The sequence below is a fragment of the Podarcis filfolensis genome (assembly GCF_964270895.1).
Source record: "Podarcis filfolensis genome assembly, chromosome: 7".
Classification (NCBI taxonomy): domain Eukaryota; kingdom Metazoa; phylum Chordata; class Lepidosauria; order Squamata; family Lacertidae; genus Podarcis; species Podarcis filfolensis.
This window is the reverse complement of record NC_139603.1, coordinates 29,510,189-29,524,953: the sequence shown is the minus strand read 5'-3', so window position 1 is coordinate 29,524,953 and position 14,765 is coordinate 29,510,189. Positions and strand designations below refer to the sequence as shown.

At 41.0% G+C, this 14,765-nt stretch overlaps 1 protein-coding gene across 1 annotated transcript in view; it reads left to right on the top strand.

The window, feature by feature from the left end:
• Nucleotides 1-14,765, top strand: part of LOC310767351 (uncharacterized protein) — a gene marked incomplete at its 5' end in the record, with an annotated part of 135,664 nt that overhangs the window by 15,736 nt on the left and 105,163 nt on the right. Inside the window, 4 exons of the mRNA XM_083624217.1 lie at nucleotides 1,665-1,831; nucleotides 5,968-6,038; nucleotides 9,802-9,916; nucleotides 12,276-12,396. Of these exons, the coding sequence (XP_083480343.1) occupies nucleotides 1,665-1,831; nucleotides 5,968-6,038; nucleotides 9,802-9,916; nucleotides 12,276-12,396 (474 nt within the window). The remainder of the gene's footprint in view (nucleotides 1-1,664; nucleotides 1,832-5,967; nucleotides 6,039-9,801; nucleotides 9,917-12,275; nucleotides 12,397-14,765) is intronic.

Below are 14,765 nucleotides of genomic sequence, written 5' to 3'. Positions count from 1 at the left end.
ATTCCCTGGTTTAAAAAAATCATAAAATGGTAGTCGTTGCTGCCACCACTCAAAATTATCACTTAATACTGAATATTTAATATTTTATTTCTGCCCTGTAGGCATCTGTCCTATATTACCAATATATCCATTTACCAGTCGTGTACAGCACCAACTAATGTTCAAAGTACAAGCCTATACATGTGTAATCAAAAGTAAATTTCACTGAGTTCAGTGGAAATTACTCCCAGGTAAGGGGCTACAGGACAACAGTCTTAAGTGCATAGGCAGTTACAGAGTGTATACATTTGGAGGAAAATTAGTGCAGCAGACAAAACTGGTTTATTCACGAGAAATCAGAACACTTGGAATTCAAAATATATCAGATTAAAAAACTCCATATCCCTTGGTGGTAGGGTTTCAGCGCAGCTTTGGTACTTAGAAATCGCTGAACAATGTTAACTGGGCAAAAGTTAAAATGTATATAAGATGTAGATATTGGAGTCAGTTCTGTGTCTGAACGTATGGAAGGCAAAAAACTTAGATGTGCCGTTTTCCCACAGCGTGGGGGGGGGGGGAGAGTAGACAAATCTAAAAACATGGATTTCTCTTCATGTAACCCAGATGAAGTGAGATGTGAACAAACTGGTTGCTGTCATCTTTTAGTGATCCTAATATGGGAAAATGAGCAAAAGAATCTTCTTGATTATTTGTGACTTAAACTTCTGTAAGTATGAGAACAAAAGTCATGGTATGATTTGCAGAAGGGTATGTAGTGTTGTAATCCAAAAGTCCTGCAAAATGCAAGCATATGCTTGTAACAGTGAGAAGAATCAATATATATTAATGCTGGGATGAAACAAGACTATTTTGTTTCATTTCTACTTTTGCTATTGCCCAAAAGGACTTCAATTTTTGCCTATTGTTTTGGTCCAAGCACAGGACTTTAATGACCTTGCAGACAAGAATTCTGCATCAGCCTGCATTTAAAGGTGAAGCAAGTAATATGTGCAAACAAAGAAATACTAGGGTAAAGTGTGCATATAAAATTATCTATTGGTGAAAACAGTGCTTTTTTCTAACAAAATGTTTAGAGGTACTCTCATTATCCTACTCATATTGAAATATTGCCCCTCAATGAGGCCAAAGTGAGATTCACAACATGTTTATGGGTATGTATACCCCAGCGTCCCCCCCCCCCCGAAAAAAGCACTGGGTGAAAATAACATGCAGAAATGAATTCTGTTAGGGGAAATTGTATACAAAAAATGTGTATGTTGATGTGGAATGAGGAGAGTCAAATTTAAGATTGGGAAAAAAGAGAAACAGAGAGAAACTGAAATTGACAGATTCACTCATCCATCGCTGAAAGGCATGCTGAAACTTCATTGTTCCACTCCACATGTTTATGTGCCCTTTCCTTGTCTTTGCTGGTTGCTTGGAAGTTTGAGTCAAATGACTGTGCCAGACATGATACTAATGAGTCAACGTGGCAAGGCGTTACCATTCTTTTTGCTGCACCACTGTATACATCCATAACATTCCTACAGCGGCATTTTAGAATCAAACTTGTTTTGTCGTGTATTGCAGCTTGTTGGATCTGAACAGTATCTCAGAACTATAAATTGCAAGGGAGAGAATTTCTCCCGGTAAAAAGAATCTGCTGCATTCTTTCTTTTTTCTAGAAAAACCAGATGAAGACGCTTTAGATTCTGCGTGGCCTGCTGGCTTTACCAAGACAAGTGGACTTTGTGAGGAAGGCGACGATGAAGAGACTCGCCCTTACATTGAGCAGTTTGAGAAGAGTGTTCAGGATGAGATTATTCTCCTTGACAACTTTCCACAGAAACAGGTGAGCGTCAAGTACCAACACCCTTAGGGACAGTACACCCAATGGGCTCTTAAACATTCTCTGTGGCGACAGGAAAATGAGCATCTTTTGGCGCAGAACCAAGGAGGATGGGCTCGATGAGAGCCAATAAACTGAAACAGACAGAAAAGACAGAGATGCTGTTTGCAGGGGTTCCTCCCCTTGAAAAATCAGGTTGGGATCATGGAATTGCTCTGGACAGGAAAAGCATGGAGGAATGGGGCACCCAGTTATGGTGGTCATGGCTAGGGGAAAGTCTGACAAAGATGGGTCATGTAGCAGAGGGAGAAGGGGAGAGGTGAGGTCATAGCAGTGAAGCCAACCCACCACTCCCACCGCTGTGTCCTCTCTGCTGCCTCACTCTTGGTTACTGGCAGTGGCGTCCCCATTTGGAAGCCAGTTAAGCAACACTGTTCCATTCTTCTCTTGCCATACCAGCTGCTACTGAGAAGGGCTGCTTTATCAATGAACAAGGGCTCTGTGAGCTATACAATTCTGAGCTCCAAGAGAGGTTTGGTTATTAAGGGTTTAGGTGATTGCAGTGTTTAACTGATGCATTTAAAATTTTTACACTGTAATACTGCATGCTTTAAAGATGCTTATATCGTTTTATCGCTTGATGCTTGCCATCCTGCGCTCCTTTAGGAGGAAAGGAGAGAGGAACATTTGTTGTTGTTGTTGTTGTTGTTGTTGTTGTTTAGTCGTTTAGTCGTGTCCAACTCTTCGTGACCCCATGGGCCAGAGCACATCAGGCACTTCTAACTTCCATGCTGTTCAAACTCATGCTGGTAGCTTCAAGAACACTGTCCAACCATCTCGTCCTCTGTCATCCCCTTCTCCTTGTGCCCTCCATCTTTCCCAACATCAGGGTCTTTTCCAGGGAGTCTTCTCTTCTCATGAGGTGGCCAAAGTATTGGAGCCTCAGCTTCAGGATCTGTCCTTCCAGTGAGCACTCAGGGCTGATTTCCTTCAGAATGGATAGGTTTGATCTTCTTGCAGTCCATGGGACTCTCAAGAGTCTCCTCCAACACCATAATTCAAAAGCATCAATTCTTCGGCAATCAGCCTTCTTTATGATCCAGAGGAACATTTAATAATAAGTAACATAAGTAATAAGTAACATAAAATAAACAAATGTCTATAATTGTGAGTTGCCTGGGGGACCTTGTATAGGCATCACATAAAATCATATAACAACAACAGAACAACAATATAATAATAATGTTGTGAAGATAAAATTCTGTCCCTTAAATAGATCACTAAAAATCTTTAAACTTTTCAAGAGCATCATCATGTTATGAAAAATAATAATTCTGATACTGCGGTACACAGTCTAACAAGCACATAGAAGCAATAAATTCTCAGCCTAATGCCTTTTTATGTCATGAGATATACGCGGGTTTGATTTAAAAATGCAGCCGTCAGTAAAAGCTATTTTTTACCACAAAGTCCCATGCCGTAGCCTATCACAATAGGCATTTGAATGTTTATGAAGTCTCATCTGTAACCATTGAATACCTTTCCTTAACTGGCAAGGGAGGGTTTGAATCCACATGTAATAGAACATATAGAATTTAATTAGCTCTTAATAGTCGCAAGTGGAAGAGATAATTATTTAATTGGGTTTTTACCTTTTTATGGTAGTCTTAATTGATTTGTCACTTGCCTTCAGGTACTGACTCAAAGGTATTACGTTACTTAACATGATACCTTGGGGGTTTCTACCTCCTACCCCAATTGTCTGTAATCTCCTCCACTTGGACAAAGCACTACCACTTAAAATAGAAAGATATGCAAAGATAGAACAATCTAAAAATAAGCTAGTGGTAAAATATATAGTGCTCTGGTTTTGACAGTGGGAAACACCAGAGATGCATAATGTTAGCGCCTTTATCTCTCCCTGAACCAAACAATTTTGCCTCTACAGTAGTATTCAAAGATCCTCAAACTCTTTTATATTCAGATAATCAGATAGTCAGGCAGATATATCCTCTGTGTTTTGTTTTGTAGTTTGGAGAAGATCCTGTATTCCACCAGCCCTTTGATGTAGTTTTCTCTCTGAATTCATGTTCAAAACCCTGCCTTTTTATTCACAAATATCATACAAATAAAACAGACATAAATAAACATCAACAAATATGTATTTGTGTGAAAAATAATACTTCTAATTATGCTTCCATGCCATTAATGAGTTTGACATCATGATTTGAAAGTGTAGTTATTGAGAAGCTCTGTTCAGTTCAATGAGACTTAAGCCCAGGTATGTTTGCAGCCTAAGAGTACACTCTAATCCTAATTACCTGGGTTTAAGCCCACAGAATTGCCAAATGTCTAAGTAGACATGGTGTGAGGTATCCACCATTTTTCTGTCCATTTTGGTTTAACTCAGAGCTTATCTACACTTCCTCTTATCATAGAATCATAGAATTGTAGAGTTGGAAGGGACCCTAAGAGTCATCTTGTCCAACCCCTTGCAATGCAGGAATCTCAACTAAAACAACAACAACAACTTATTAAATTTGTATACCGCCCTGTACCTGCAGGTCTAAGCGCGGTTCACAGGATAAAATCATGATATAAAAACACAGAATACATAATCAAAATAAAAACAAGAACAACCCAATAACACTCTCCAGGACAGATGACCATCCAATCTCTACTTAAAAACCTCCAATGAAGAGTTCACAGCCTTGTCCTGCTGCTTTCTCCAAGGAAAGATCACTCTTTAGTGTTCAAGCAGGCAAAATGGCAATTCAGGTTTTCTGTGGATTGACCTTTGCTCTGATAAATAGTGGGTTTTCCCTGGCAAAGGAGTAGGGCAAGCGGAAAACCACTTTTTATTGCAAATTTATTTTAAAAAGAATTAGAATAAAGAGGGAGGACCCATCAGCTCACATTAATAATAATAAAATGGTCATCAGCACATCCATCTTAGTTTCCACTTATGGCTTGATATGTTCTTGCCAATTGTCCAAACCAAGTTGAGCTTATAAAAAGTACATTAAAATGTAGCAAGGATTCTACATCTTAAGGAGGTGGTGGGTGTCTCTCCTTCCAGGCTCAGAGTAAATTCTCTTGGTAACCACAAAGGCTCACAAAATCCATTTCTGTTATCCTTCCATTAACCCCTATACTACAGGAATATAATTTCAACATACACGAACATCCTCAGATTAATTAATATGGACAACAGCTTCAGACCACAAAGAAAAATATAACTGCATATGCTCGCATCTTATGCCTCAGCAGTCATTTTCAACATCATATCTCCAGCATCTATCTGTATTAGACAATGCCTTCCTATAAAGACATTGCAGAGTTCAATATGCAGTACCCAAAGCATGCTTTTATTAATATTAATGCTGTTAATATTACTATATGGAAGACATGAAGATTTCCTCAGAAAGTTTCCTCCTAAGTGTTGATGAGCAACATAACAATGATGCAGAACATCAGCAATATATATATATATATATATATATATATATATATATACACAGTCTGCATGTTGTATTCTAGTGAATATTCTGACTACATAAATTGCTTTCTCATGAGGGAAATATTAGTATTTTTAAACTACTTGCATCTTCTTTATCTTGTCCAACCCTGAAATGATCAGTGTTATATTACAATTTACATAACTGAATTTGGGATTAGCTGAAGAGAAGTGACAGAAATGTGTACATGCTGATTTTCTTTTTCTGAAGAAGGAAGTGTTGTTTTTGTGTAGATTCTTAAGATCACGCAATAGCTATACTATATGTACCATAAAGATTCCATTGAAATCAATGTAAGGTTGCTCCCAGGGTTAAAACCTTCCCAGTGTGCCAGTCTCAGTTCTGGTCCACCCACCCTGGCCTAGTCACAGTTACAATTTCAGTAACTGCACACACACAATTAGCATAATGCAAATTAGCAAATTAACTGCACACACACAATTAGCATAATGTCCAATTTGGGTATGTAAGAAAACTATACCAAAGACATGCATATTATAGGTGGAAGGTAAGAGTCTTTTAAAATTATGTCATTGTCTTTATGAAAATGTCCAAAAAAATGGTTATATTAAAAAGATATGCTTATTAGAATTCTAAAAGTTCAAATGTTCTTTTGTATAGGGTTTAAGACATAAAGGCATTTTCCAGTACACAGAGGAGTTCAGAAGGAGGCTTCCTAAAATCTTTCGAAGGTATGTATTAGTAACAGAAGTCTTTGCCCCTTCCATTGCTTTCTACCCGAGAATCCTACTACATACACCAGTGCTATTAATGTAAAGCCTTTGCTAGCAACTGTCAAGTATAGGAGTTCCTCTCTCTGTTCTGGTAGCTCAACGATAAGAATTAACAAAGCATTTGGTAGATTTATAGTCCTTTTATTACAGCATTATGTTGCAAGCACAGACAGGCAACCCTCCGCAAGGATATCAGTTGCTTATTCTGACTCCCCCTCACTTCCGCAGCAAGAAGCGTGCCAACGGGAAGTCCCCCCCCCCCCGTGTCTCCTTTGTTCTCTGACATGCTTGGACCTCCAAGTTTGGGGAGAGGGAGGGGGTTCTCCCCCACTCTCTATTGATGTATCGTCCAGCTGCTCCCTCCCTTCTGGTTGCATAGCTACTATCTCATAGCTGGGTGGCTCCTCTCTCAACTGAGCAGCTTCTGTTTCTGCCTGTCTCTCTGCTTCTGGAAACGCTGGAAGCAGGGGCTGGTGGGCGAATATTCCCCCTCCTCCTCTGTTAGGAGCTAATCTCCCTGTGATTGCATTCCCCAATCTTCCGATCCAGACCAGCCCCTGACATCAACTTTAGTATTTAGCTTTTGTTAAAAATTGAGTGCAGTTGACCGTGGCTTAAACCCTGAGAAACTGTAATGCTGGTTTCAATGGGCCCTAGTGCAGGGCAGTAACGCTTGGTGTGGTGGGGCAGAGCTGTGGGGCCCACTTCCCATCTCTGGATGACACTGCAGCTTGTCTGGATGGGGATGGGGAGGGGACCATGGCGAAGCTGAAGCTGTGTTGGGGTTCCACAGACATATTGGCAGAACCAATCAAACACTCCCACTGATCCATCCATGCAGTCTCTGGGCAGTCTTGACTCCAGCGCAGCCCTGCCCCATCTCCATCCTGATTATCTGCTGTGTAACTGTTACCAGGAGTGTGGCTCTACTGGTATAGGGGTGGCTGCTGATACTGAGGAATATAGAAGGTGTGACATGGCTTGCTTCTTTGAAAGATTAGGGTTTTCATTATTAAGCATACCACTTGCTTTAGGGGTTTTGTTCTGTATTACCGTGTCAAAAGCCTCATCTTTCCCACCTAAACTAGCATGCTGCAGTATACTCATCTCTCTCCTGTACTTGCGGTGCTTAATGAATTGGAGAGCACAATCCAATTAGGAATGGGACAAGGTTTCTTAGGGTAAGGAATTACTCTCCAGATGATTCTGTGATTGTGAATTCAGCTAGAACAACATAGCAGCAGCAGCGTCTCATTTAGAGAAACCTAAATGGCTGGGTACATTTTTCGCATTCCTTATAGGCCTTAGATACTTTTGTGTTCAAAATTAGAAAATGTCTTCTACTATGTTTCAGAACAGTAGGTAACCTCACCTCCTTTATCTAGCCTGTCTTCCCCATAATTGTTGTAAGTCGCTTTGGGTTACCTTGGACAAGATAGAGCAACTTAACAAAACAATTAATAGCAATGGTTGCCTTTTTATATAAAATAAGCAGTCTAGTACCGCAGAGCTGGATAGGTTTCTTCTCTCTTTACCAGAGAGATGAGTGGAAGACCATCTGCATTCCTGGGCTGTCTCCTCCTTTATTTTCGTCACTCAGTGCTCTAGCATGGTGCTCTGAGCTGTGCAAATAGTACTATAGTGACACCTACTGAAGAGACAGCCAGTTCTGCAACTTAGTAAACAAAAAGTGGGGAGGAAAATACTTAAATCCAAATCTGCATCATCATAACCCTCATTCAACCTACAGCTGAAAGATAACCAGGTATGCTGACCCTGGAATCGCCATTGTCTTTCCAATAATAGAACTGGCAACATTTGAGAAGATAGCCAAAATGTATTACTACGGCAATTCAAAATGCGTATGAGGTTTCATCGGTAGGAAAAGAGGCTAAATTGATTGCTACTAACCAGAATTCAACTTCTGGCTATGTGAAAGAAAAAGGAGAAAAATGTTGCACCCCTAAAAGAGATCAAACAGTGTAATGAAAACTGTTTACCTTCATAATTGTGTATTAGCTGCTAATAAAGGCAATAGATACAGTAGTTTAAAAGTAATAAAATCCACAACAAAGTGTATTTAATTTTAAATTGAATTGCAAGCAAATGGGTGTCCTAATGAACCCCTGTGTCAATGTAGCTCTAACCAAATTAAGTGAAATAATTTCCATCATGAGGAAACTAAATAAGTACAAAGTTTCAAACAGACCATTCTTCCTAGGAAAAGAGATTTTCTCTTTTAAATAGTAAAGTTCACAATACAAGTTGACTCAATTCCACTTTTAGGGCAAATTAGGTTAAGCTTTGTCTAACCTTCAGGTCAAGCGAGAAAGGGATGCCGAAAAATCCTGAGGTGTTTATTTAGGACTGTGTTTCCCATACTCCTGATGGCTGAAGCATTTTCTCTCTCCATCCCCTGCAATTAAAATTTGAGGCACACTTTACTATTACATTTGTAAATGCTTACTTTTAGAATACGTACTTGCGATATACCAGGCAGCTTCTTCTGAGGTCATGCTTCATCTAACCTAGAGGTTAGATTACTGCAATATATTAAACATGAGGCTGCCTCTGAAGAGAATTCGGAAACTTCAGCTGGTACAGAATTCAGCCGCCAGGTTGCTCATTGGGGTAAGGCAATTTGAGCATATAGTGCTAAACCTGGCCCAACTACACTGGCTGCCAATTAGTTTCCAGGCCCAGTTAAAAGTGCTGGTTTTGATCTATAAAGCTTTAAATGTTTACGGACCACAATCCCTCAAGGACTGCCTCACCTCATATGAACTGACCCAGACCCTGCGATAATCATCTGAAGCCCTTCTTCATGTGCTCTTTCTGTGAAAGATGGAGGGTGGCAACATGAGAATGGGCCTTTTCTGCCTGGCGCCATCATTATACATCTTTAGCAAAAACTTTCCTCTACAACCAGGCCACAGACTGATTTTAGGAAACACAGATACTTTGCTTATCTTGTGGCAGCTTTAGGGAAGCTTCGAATCCCTCCTAAAAGAATAAAGAGGGTTCATTTCAGAATCCTTTCAAATATTCTTAACCTCCTCCTCTAAGCCCCCTCCTCCACCACCACCATACATCAAGTATCTATGACATGAGAAGAAGTGCTTCATAGTTGAAGCTACTTCTTCTCAGCGGAAGTGGATGGTCACACTCTAGTTCGGCCGTGAAGATAGTTGGCCTGTTTCTACGCACATGTGGGTGGGATCTCCATTCATGCTGTGCTGTTGTTCTAGCACCAGTTCACTGGTGGCTTCTCTTTCCAAGTTGTGATGTTGCCATAGCACCAGTTCACTGGTGGTTTCTCTGTCCATGCTCTGCTGTCGCTCCAGCACCAATTTCCTGCTCTGTCTGGTGTACAAGCCCATTTTGGCGCCCTGGGTCCTATGAGCGAAACCTCATGGCCATGGGCCAGTAAACATATGCTTAAAGTGCTTCCTGGATTGTGGCCCATTGTGTTTTTGGCACCAGTCTAGATTGACAAATGGAAGTTGTGTCATTACCACAGTTATCCCATTTTATTCCTTCTCCACTTGTCAAAAGCTAAATATCCATCTGCCCTGAGCAGTAATACCCCCTTCATTGCTGCGTTCTTTGTAACGTATTTAAGGAATGCATTAAAATGCATGTAGGTTTCAAGGGTCAACACTTTCTTTAATTTATGCATTTTATTAAATTTCCTACCCTCACTTTCCCTTTGCCGCTGAAGCATGGAAGAAAGTCGGGCGTTGAAAGCAGCACCGTATGAAGGGACTGCAGCCAAGTCTAGTAACCTTGCAGGACTGAATAATGGATCTAATGGAGCAGCAGGTCTTTGCTGGGAGGTGAGTCGTGTGTGTGTACTCTTTTTCCTAATATAAATTGCAAACTGACTAGATCAATTATATTGACTCCCTCGTATGAAATCCCTTCCCTTCCCATTTTTTAAAAATAAACGTATTAGTTTTTCATCAGGCTTAAACGTATGCATCCCAGCAGATGCAACTGTATGCTTAAATGGAATGTCTAAAAGCATTAACGATGAATCATTTGGGCAAGGCTGGAGTTCTTCAAAACACTTCCTCGGCACTGGCCAAGCAAAGTCTTTCTGGGGGAGATGAGGGGAGGCAGCGTTGCCACCATGTAAATGAGACAAGCTTGAGATATGATGAATCTCCTATCTCCTTTTCCTACTCAACTGACACTCGCTTTGAGGGAAGGTTGTAAATGCAAGAGAGATTGTGGTATAATTCCTCAGACTGGCGTTTTTGCCCCCCAGTCACTATTCGATTATCTTCCAAATTGCTGTGTTTCAGAGAGATAAAGATTTTTTATGGCTTGCTGACTTGAAACAACTAGGAGAGCCAGAAAGAGAGAAGGCTAACTGGCCATGCATAGTAATTCCATTGGTAAATGACAAAATCTTTGTTTGTATGACATTTCCAAAATTACTACAGAAGATGAATCTGAAATATAAAATGTCACATTTGGCATGCAAAACTATCAAAATATATTTCAGTATAAAATTCATAGAGGCGTTTAATTTAGAATGTGTTTAATAACTCAGACTGCCTGCATCAGTAATCCTGCCTTGAGGTTTTAGAAAGATTGTCTTATTTCTTCATTCACATGATGTTAATTTTTCTCATGTGTGTGTGTGTGTCTATATATTTATATATATAGTAAAAATATTAAGGTTAAATCTCCATTGTTAATTAATTTTTTTCTCTCATTTAAATAAAAATAATTGTCATTCAGATTAGTTTGTTAAGTACGGTTTGTGTTGAGAAAAACAAAACAAAAAACCCAGAAGAGGTTTAACTGCTTCAAGTGTTTATTTAACTGCTTAATTTAAACTCCACAAGCTTTCTATCTATATGGAAATATGTTGTCTCTTTCAATATAAATCCAAGGTTGGATTAAAAAAAAATAAAATAAGGAGGGAGATTATTGGTCACTGTGGGCTTGGATCACGAGACTTTGAAACACTTTGGCAAGCGAAGCATATTAAAATAATATGCTGCGTACTGTGAGGCACCTTCTCTCACAATTGGTTGCTTGACCTTGAAATGTGCAAGGAAACACTCCAAATCGCTACTGTGGTGATTTGTGGTGCAGTCCTAACCCCAGATGCTACCCAGTGAACTTAATAGCGGGGCTGCTGCCACATCCATAGCCTCACTGAGCCTCCTGGTCAGGAGAGTTTATGTGCAGAAGGCAGATTGCTGCACCTGCCATTGTACTTGGTTGCCACCATGTGATGGCATAAGGCCAGCTCAAGATCCAATGGGTCCTGGATTGGCCCAGGCCCTCCGCTTCCTCCTCTTGAATGTCCGGCATGAAGGCATGCAGCAGGTTGCAGGGAACCTACTGGAGGCACACCTGCCTGCTGCCTATTCAAAGGGAATGCAGTGTGTGAGAAATTCATTGTGACCGCAGGGCTTTCTTGAAACTCCCCTACTTCTAGCCATCATGGCTGTAGAACAAATTGTGAAAAGCAGCCAGCAGTATGCCCTCATGTCAGGAAAAGCATGCTGTTGCCCATTGCTTGTGGGTAGTGGAGAAATGCAGATGTGTTGATATCATTTCACCCTCCCCCAACTGCATGTTATCAGGGACGGGTGGCACAGTGGTGTACAAACCTGACCCCATAACACAAACCAGGGGCTATAATCAACACACAAATCCCCTGCAAGATTAAGGTGCCTCTTGACCCAACCTTTTAATTTCAGGATCAGTGAAATGATTGTGTAAGAGACAGGTCAACATTGTTTCCTTTTAGGAGATGGAATTTGTAGTTCTACAGAAAAACACCACGGTGTATGAATGGTCCAAAGCAGTGAACAAGGAGATACAACAAATCATCTAGAATTCCTTACCTGTGAAGGTAGAGTTTGCTGACTGCTCAAACGCTCACAAGAAGATATGGTGGCTTCAAGTGGGGAGGGCTTGAACTTGCACACGCAAGTCTTCAACATCCCTACATGCACTGGGCACATGCATTTGAATCCCCCAGAAGATCTGAAGGGCATTCATAAGAATGTGCAGCTCATTGCTCATATAAAACCTGGTAAGGCCATGGGAAGAGCAGGCACCGCCTTGACTGGAACCAGATTGCTTTTGATTATGTGCTCTTACTATTGCAAGCCAAGTGTCTTCCTCTTCTATTTTCTCCCCACTAACACCCATCTATTCTTCCATTAGATTGACTGGTCTCAAAAACCTCAGCCCATTCAGATCCAGCTGAAATGCTTACGTGGTGTTAAAGACAAAGTGCCACGAGGCAGCTACGTTCTCAAGGTTTCCCTCCGCGGACAGCTTGGTGGTAAAGTGCTTGACTGGTCTAAAGCAGAGGGTCAGCAGTGGGCTGGAACCACACTGCCCGTCAGACACCATGGGAACTTCTATGATGTGGAGATCTGTTTGGACCAAAGTGTACACACAGTAAGCAAAGTTTCTTCAATATGCTCTCTTTTGCTTTGATGGTTGAGCATTTAGAAAATATACTACATATTACATATACGTACAGTGGTACCTCGGGTTACAGAAGCTTCAGGTTACAGACTCCGCTAACCCAGAAATATTACCTCGGCTTAAGAACTTTGCTTTAGGATGAGAACAGAAATCGCACGCCGGTGGCGCAGTGGCAGCAGGAGGCCCCATTAGCTAAAGTGGTGCTTCAGGTTAAGAACAGTTTCAGGTTAAGAACAGACCTCCAGAACGAATTAAGTTCTTAACCCGAGGTACCACTGTATATTGAATACATTCCTTTATGTTCCTGTTAAAGGTACAGTTTAGGTACGTGCAGGCTCATCTTTCCTGCCCCATCCACCCCAATGCAACCTCCTCCACTCATTTGAAAAATGCCAAATGATATAATGTACTATATCATGCAGCATTGTCAGCCGAGTTTAGATTTCGTCTGCATTTTTCTTATCTATGCAGCTTGTCAGCTATGTAATTCGATTTGGGTAAAGTAGCTTTAGAATAATAAATGAACAAGTGGGTGTATATAAACACATGAATGCTCAAATCCTTGTCTGAGTTTTGAGCTTCATTGACCCCCATTTGCTAAAAAAGCAGCATTTGGATTATTTTGGAATAAGCCCAAGCACACTTGAGGCTCTGTTTTGCGACTGAAGTGTACATAGATATTCCGATCCCTGTTGAATGCTGCGTGGGGCAGAATTGTTATGTGTCATTTGCTCTGGCGGCATTGAGACAAATGTCTGCAACTGGTTGAATCATTTGATTTGGAAGAAATTTGTCTGATAAGCATGAGCTTCCTCACTGCTCCTGAATGATTTTGATTCCTGCAGAAAGAGCCTTGTGAGATTGCTGTGGTATTTAAAGCCATATACAGTGCTTTAGTGAATAAATTCATGGCTAGGGAATATGTGACCCTCCAGATGTTGTTGGACTACAACTTCTATCACGCCTGACCATTGTCCCTGATGTTGTCCAACAACATCTGGAAGGTCAGTGGTTCCTCACATCTGGAATAACCGTTGCTCGTCAGTTGATCACAGAGGAGAGCAGAACAGCCACTGTGAGCTGATGCATTGATACATTTTATGATTTTGTGCCATAAGACCTGTACCCATCCTTTGAAGGATTAATGACATTTACTCACACGTCGTGTCAGATATGAAGGACACATGCATGCATCTTCCATTGCATTTCATTTTAAAATGCATGCAAGCAGTGATCAGGTCCAGATTGGGCCCTGCATATCTTTTGAATGGAAATATGCTGCACGCAATGGTTCTACTCATACTTAATAATATTTATGTCCAGGGCTATTTTTCTAGAAAAAGAGGTGCCAGTGGCAGTGGCAGTGGCACCCATGTGAGACGTGCCGGTACTGAGTTCCAGTGCGTTCCAGGCTGAAAAAAAGCGCTGTTAAGTGTACAGTGGTACCTCGGGTTACAGACGCTTTAGGTTACAGACGCTTCAGGTTATAGACTCCGCTAACCCAGAAATAGTACCTCAGGTTAGGAACTTTGCTTCAGGATGAGAACAGAAATCACACGGCGGCAGCAGGAGGCCCCATTAGTTAAAGTGGTACCTCAGGTTAAGAACAGTTTCAGGTTAAGAACGGACCCCCAGAACGAATTAAGTTCTTAACCCAAAGTACCACTGTATTTTATGGAAAAGGTCAAGGGAGATACTGACTTCATGCCTTGATTTTGGGCTTCCCATAGGCTGGGGATAGCCAACCCTTTTGGGCCAGTGGGCAAATTGAATTTTTGAGAAAGTGCCATAGATGTCAGTCATAAAATGGCTGCCGGGAGGTGGGGATTTAACAAAGATGGCTGCCACATCTAAAAGAGCAATAAAAGTCAAGGCCAGAGAATGGTACAGGCATGGCTACCACATCAATGGGGAAAAGGCACCTATAACAGCGACTGTTGCACTCACTTATAGAAAAAAGCTCCTTTGTTTAGGATGGAGTAAAGGTGTCCAGTCAAGGCCCAGCCTGATATATCTATATATAACCCACAACCAGTATGAGGAGCAGACTGTGATGTTGAAGCGACAGGATACCCAAATCCTGTCTGAAATCACACCAGGCTTCAATAATCACCCCAGGCCTCAAAACTGTCCAAAATTCCCTTTCTCTCTCCTAAAATCCACAGCTACAGCTTTTCTGTGGATTCTCACAAGATGCTGGTACATAGGTGAAATATACTC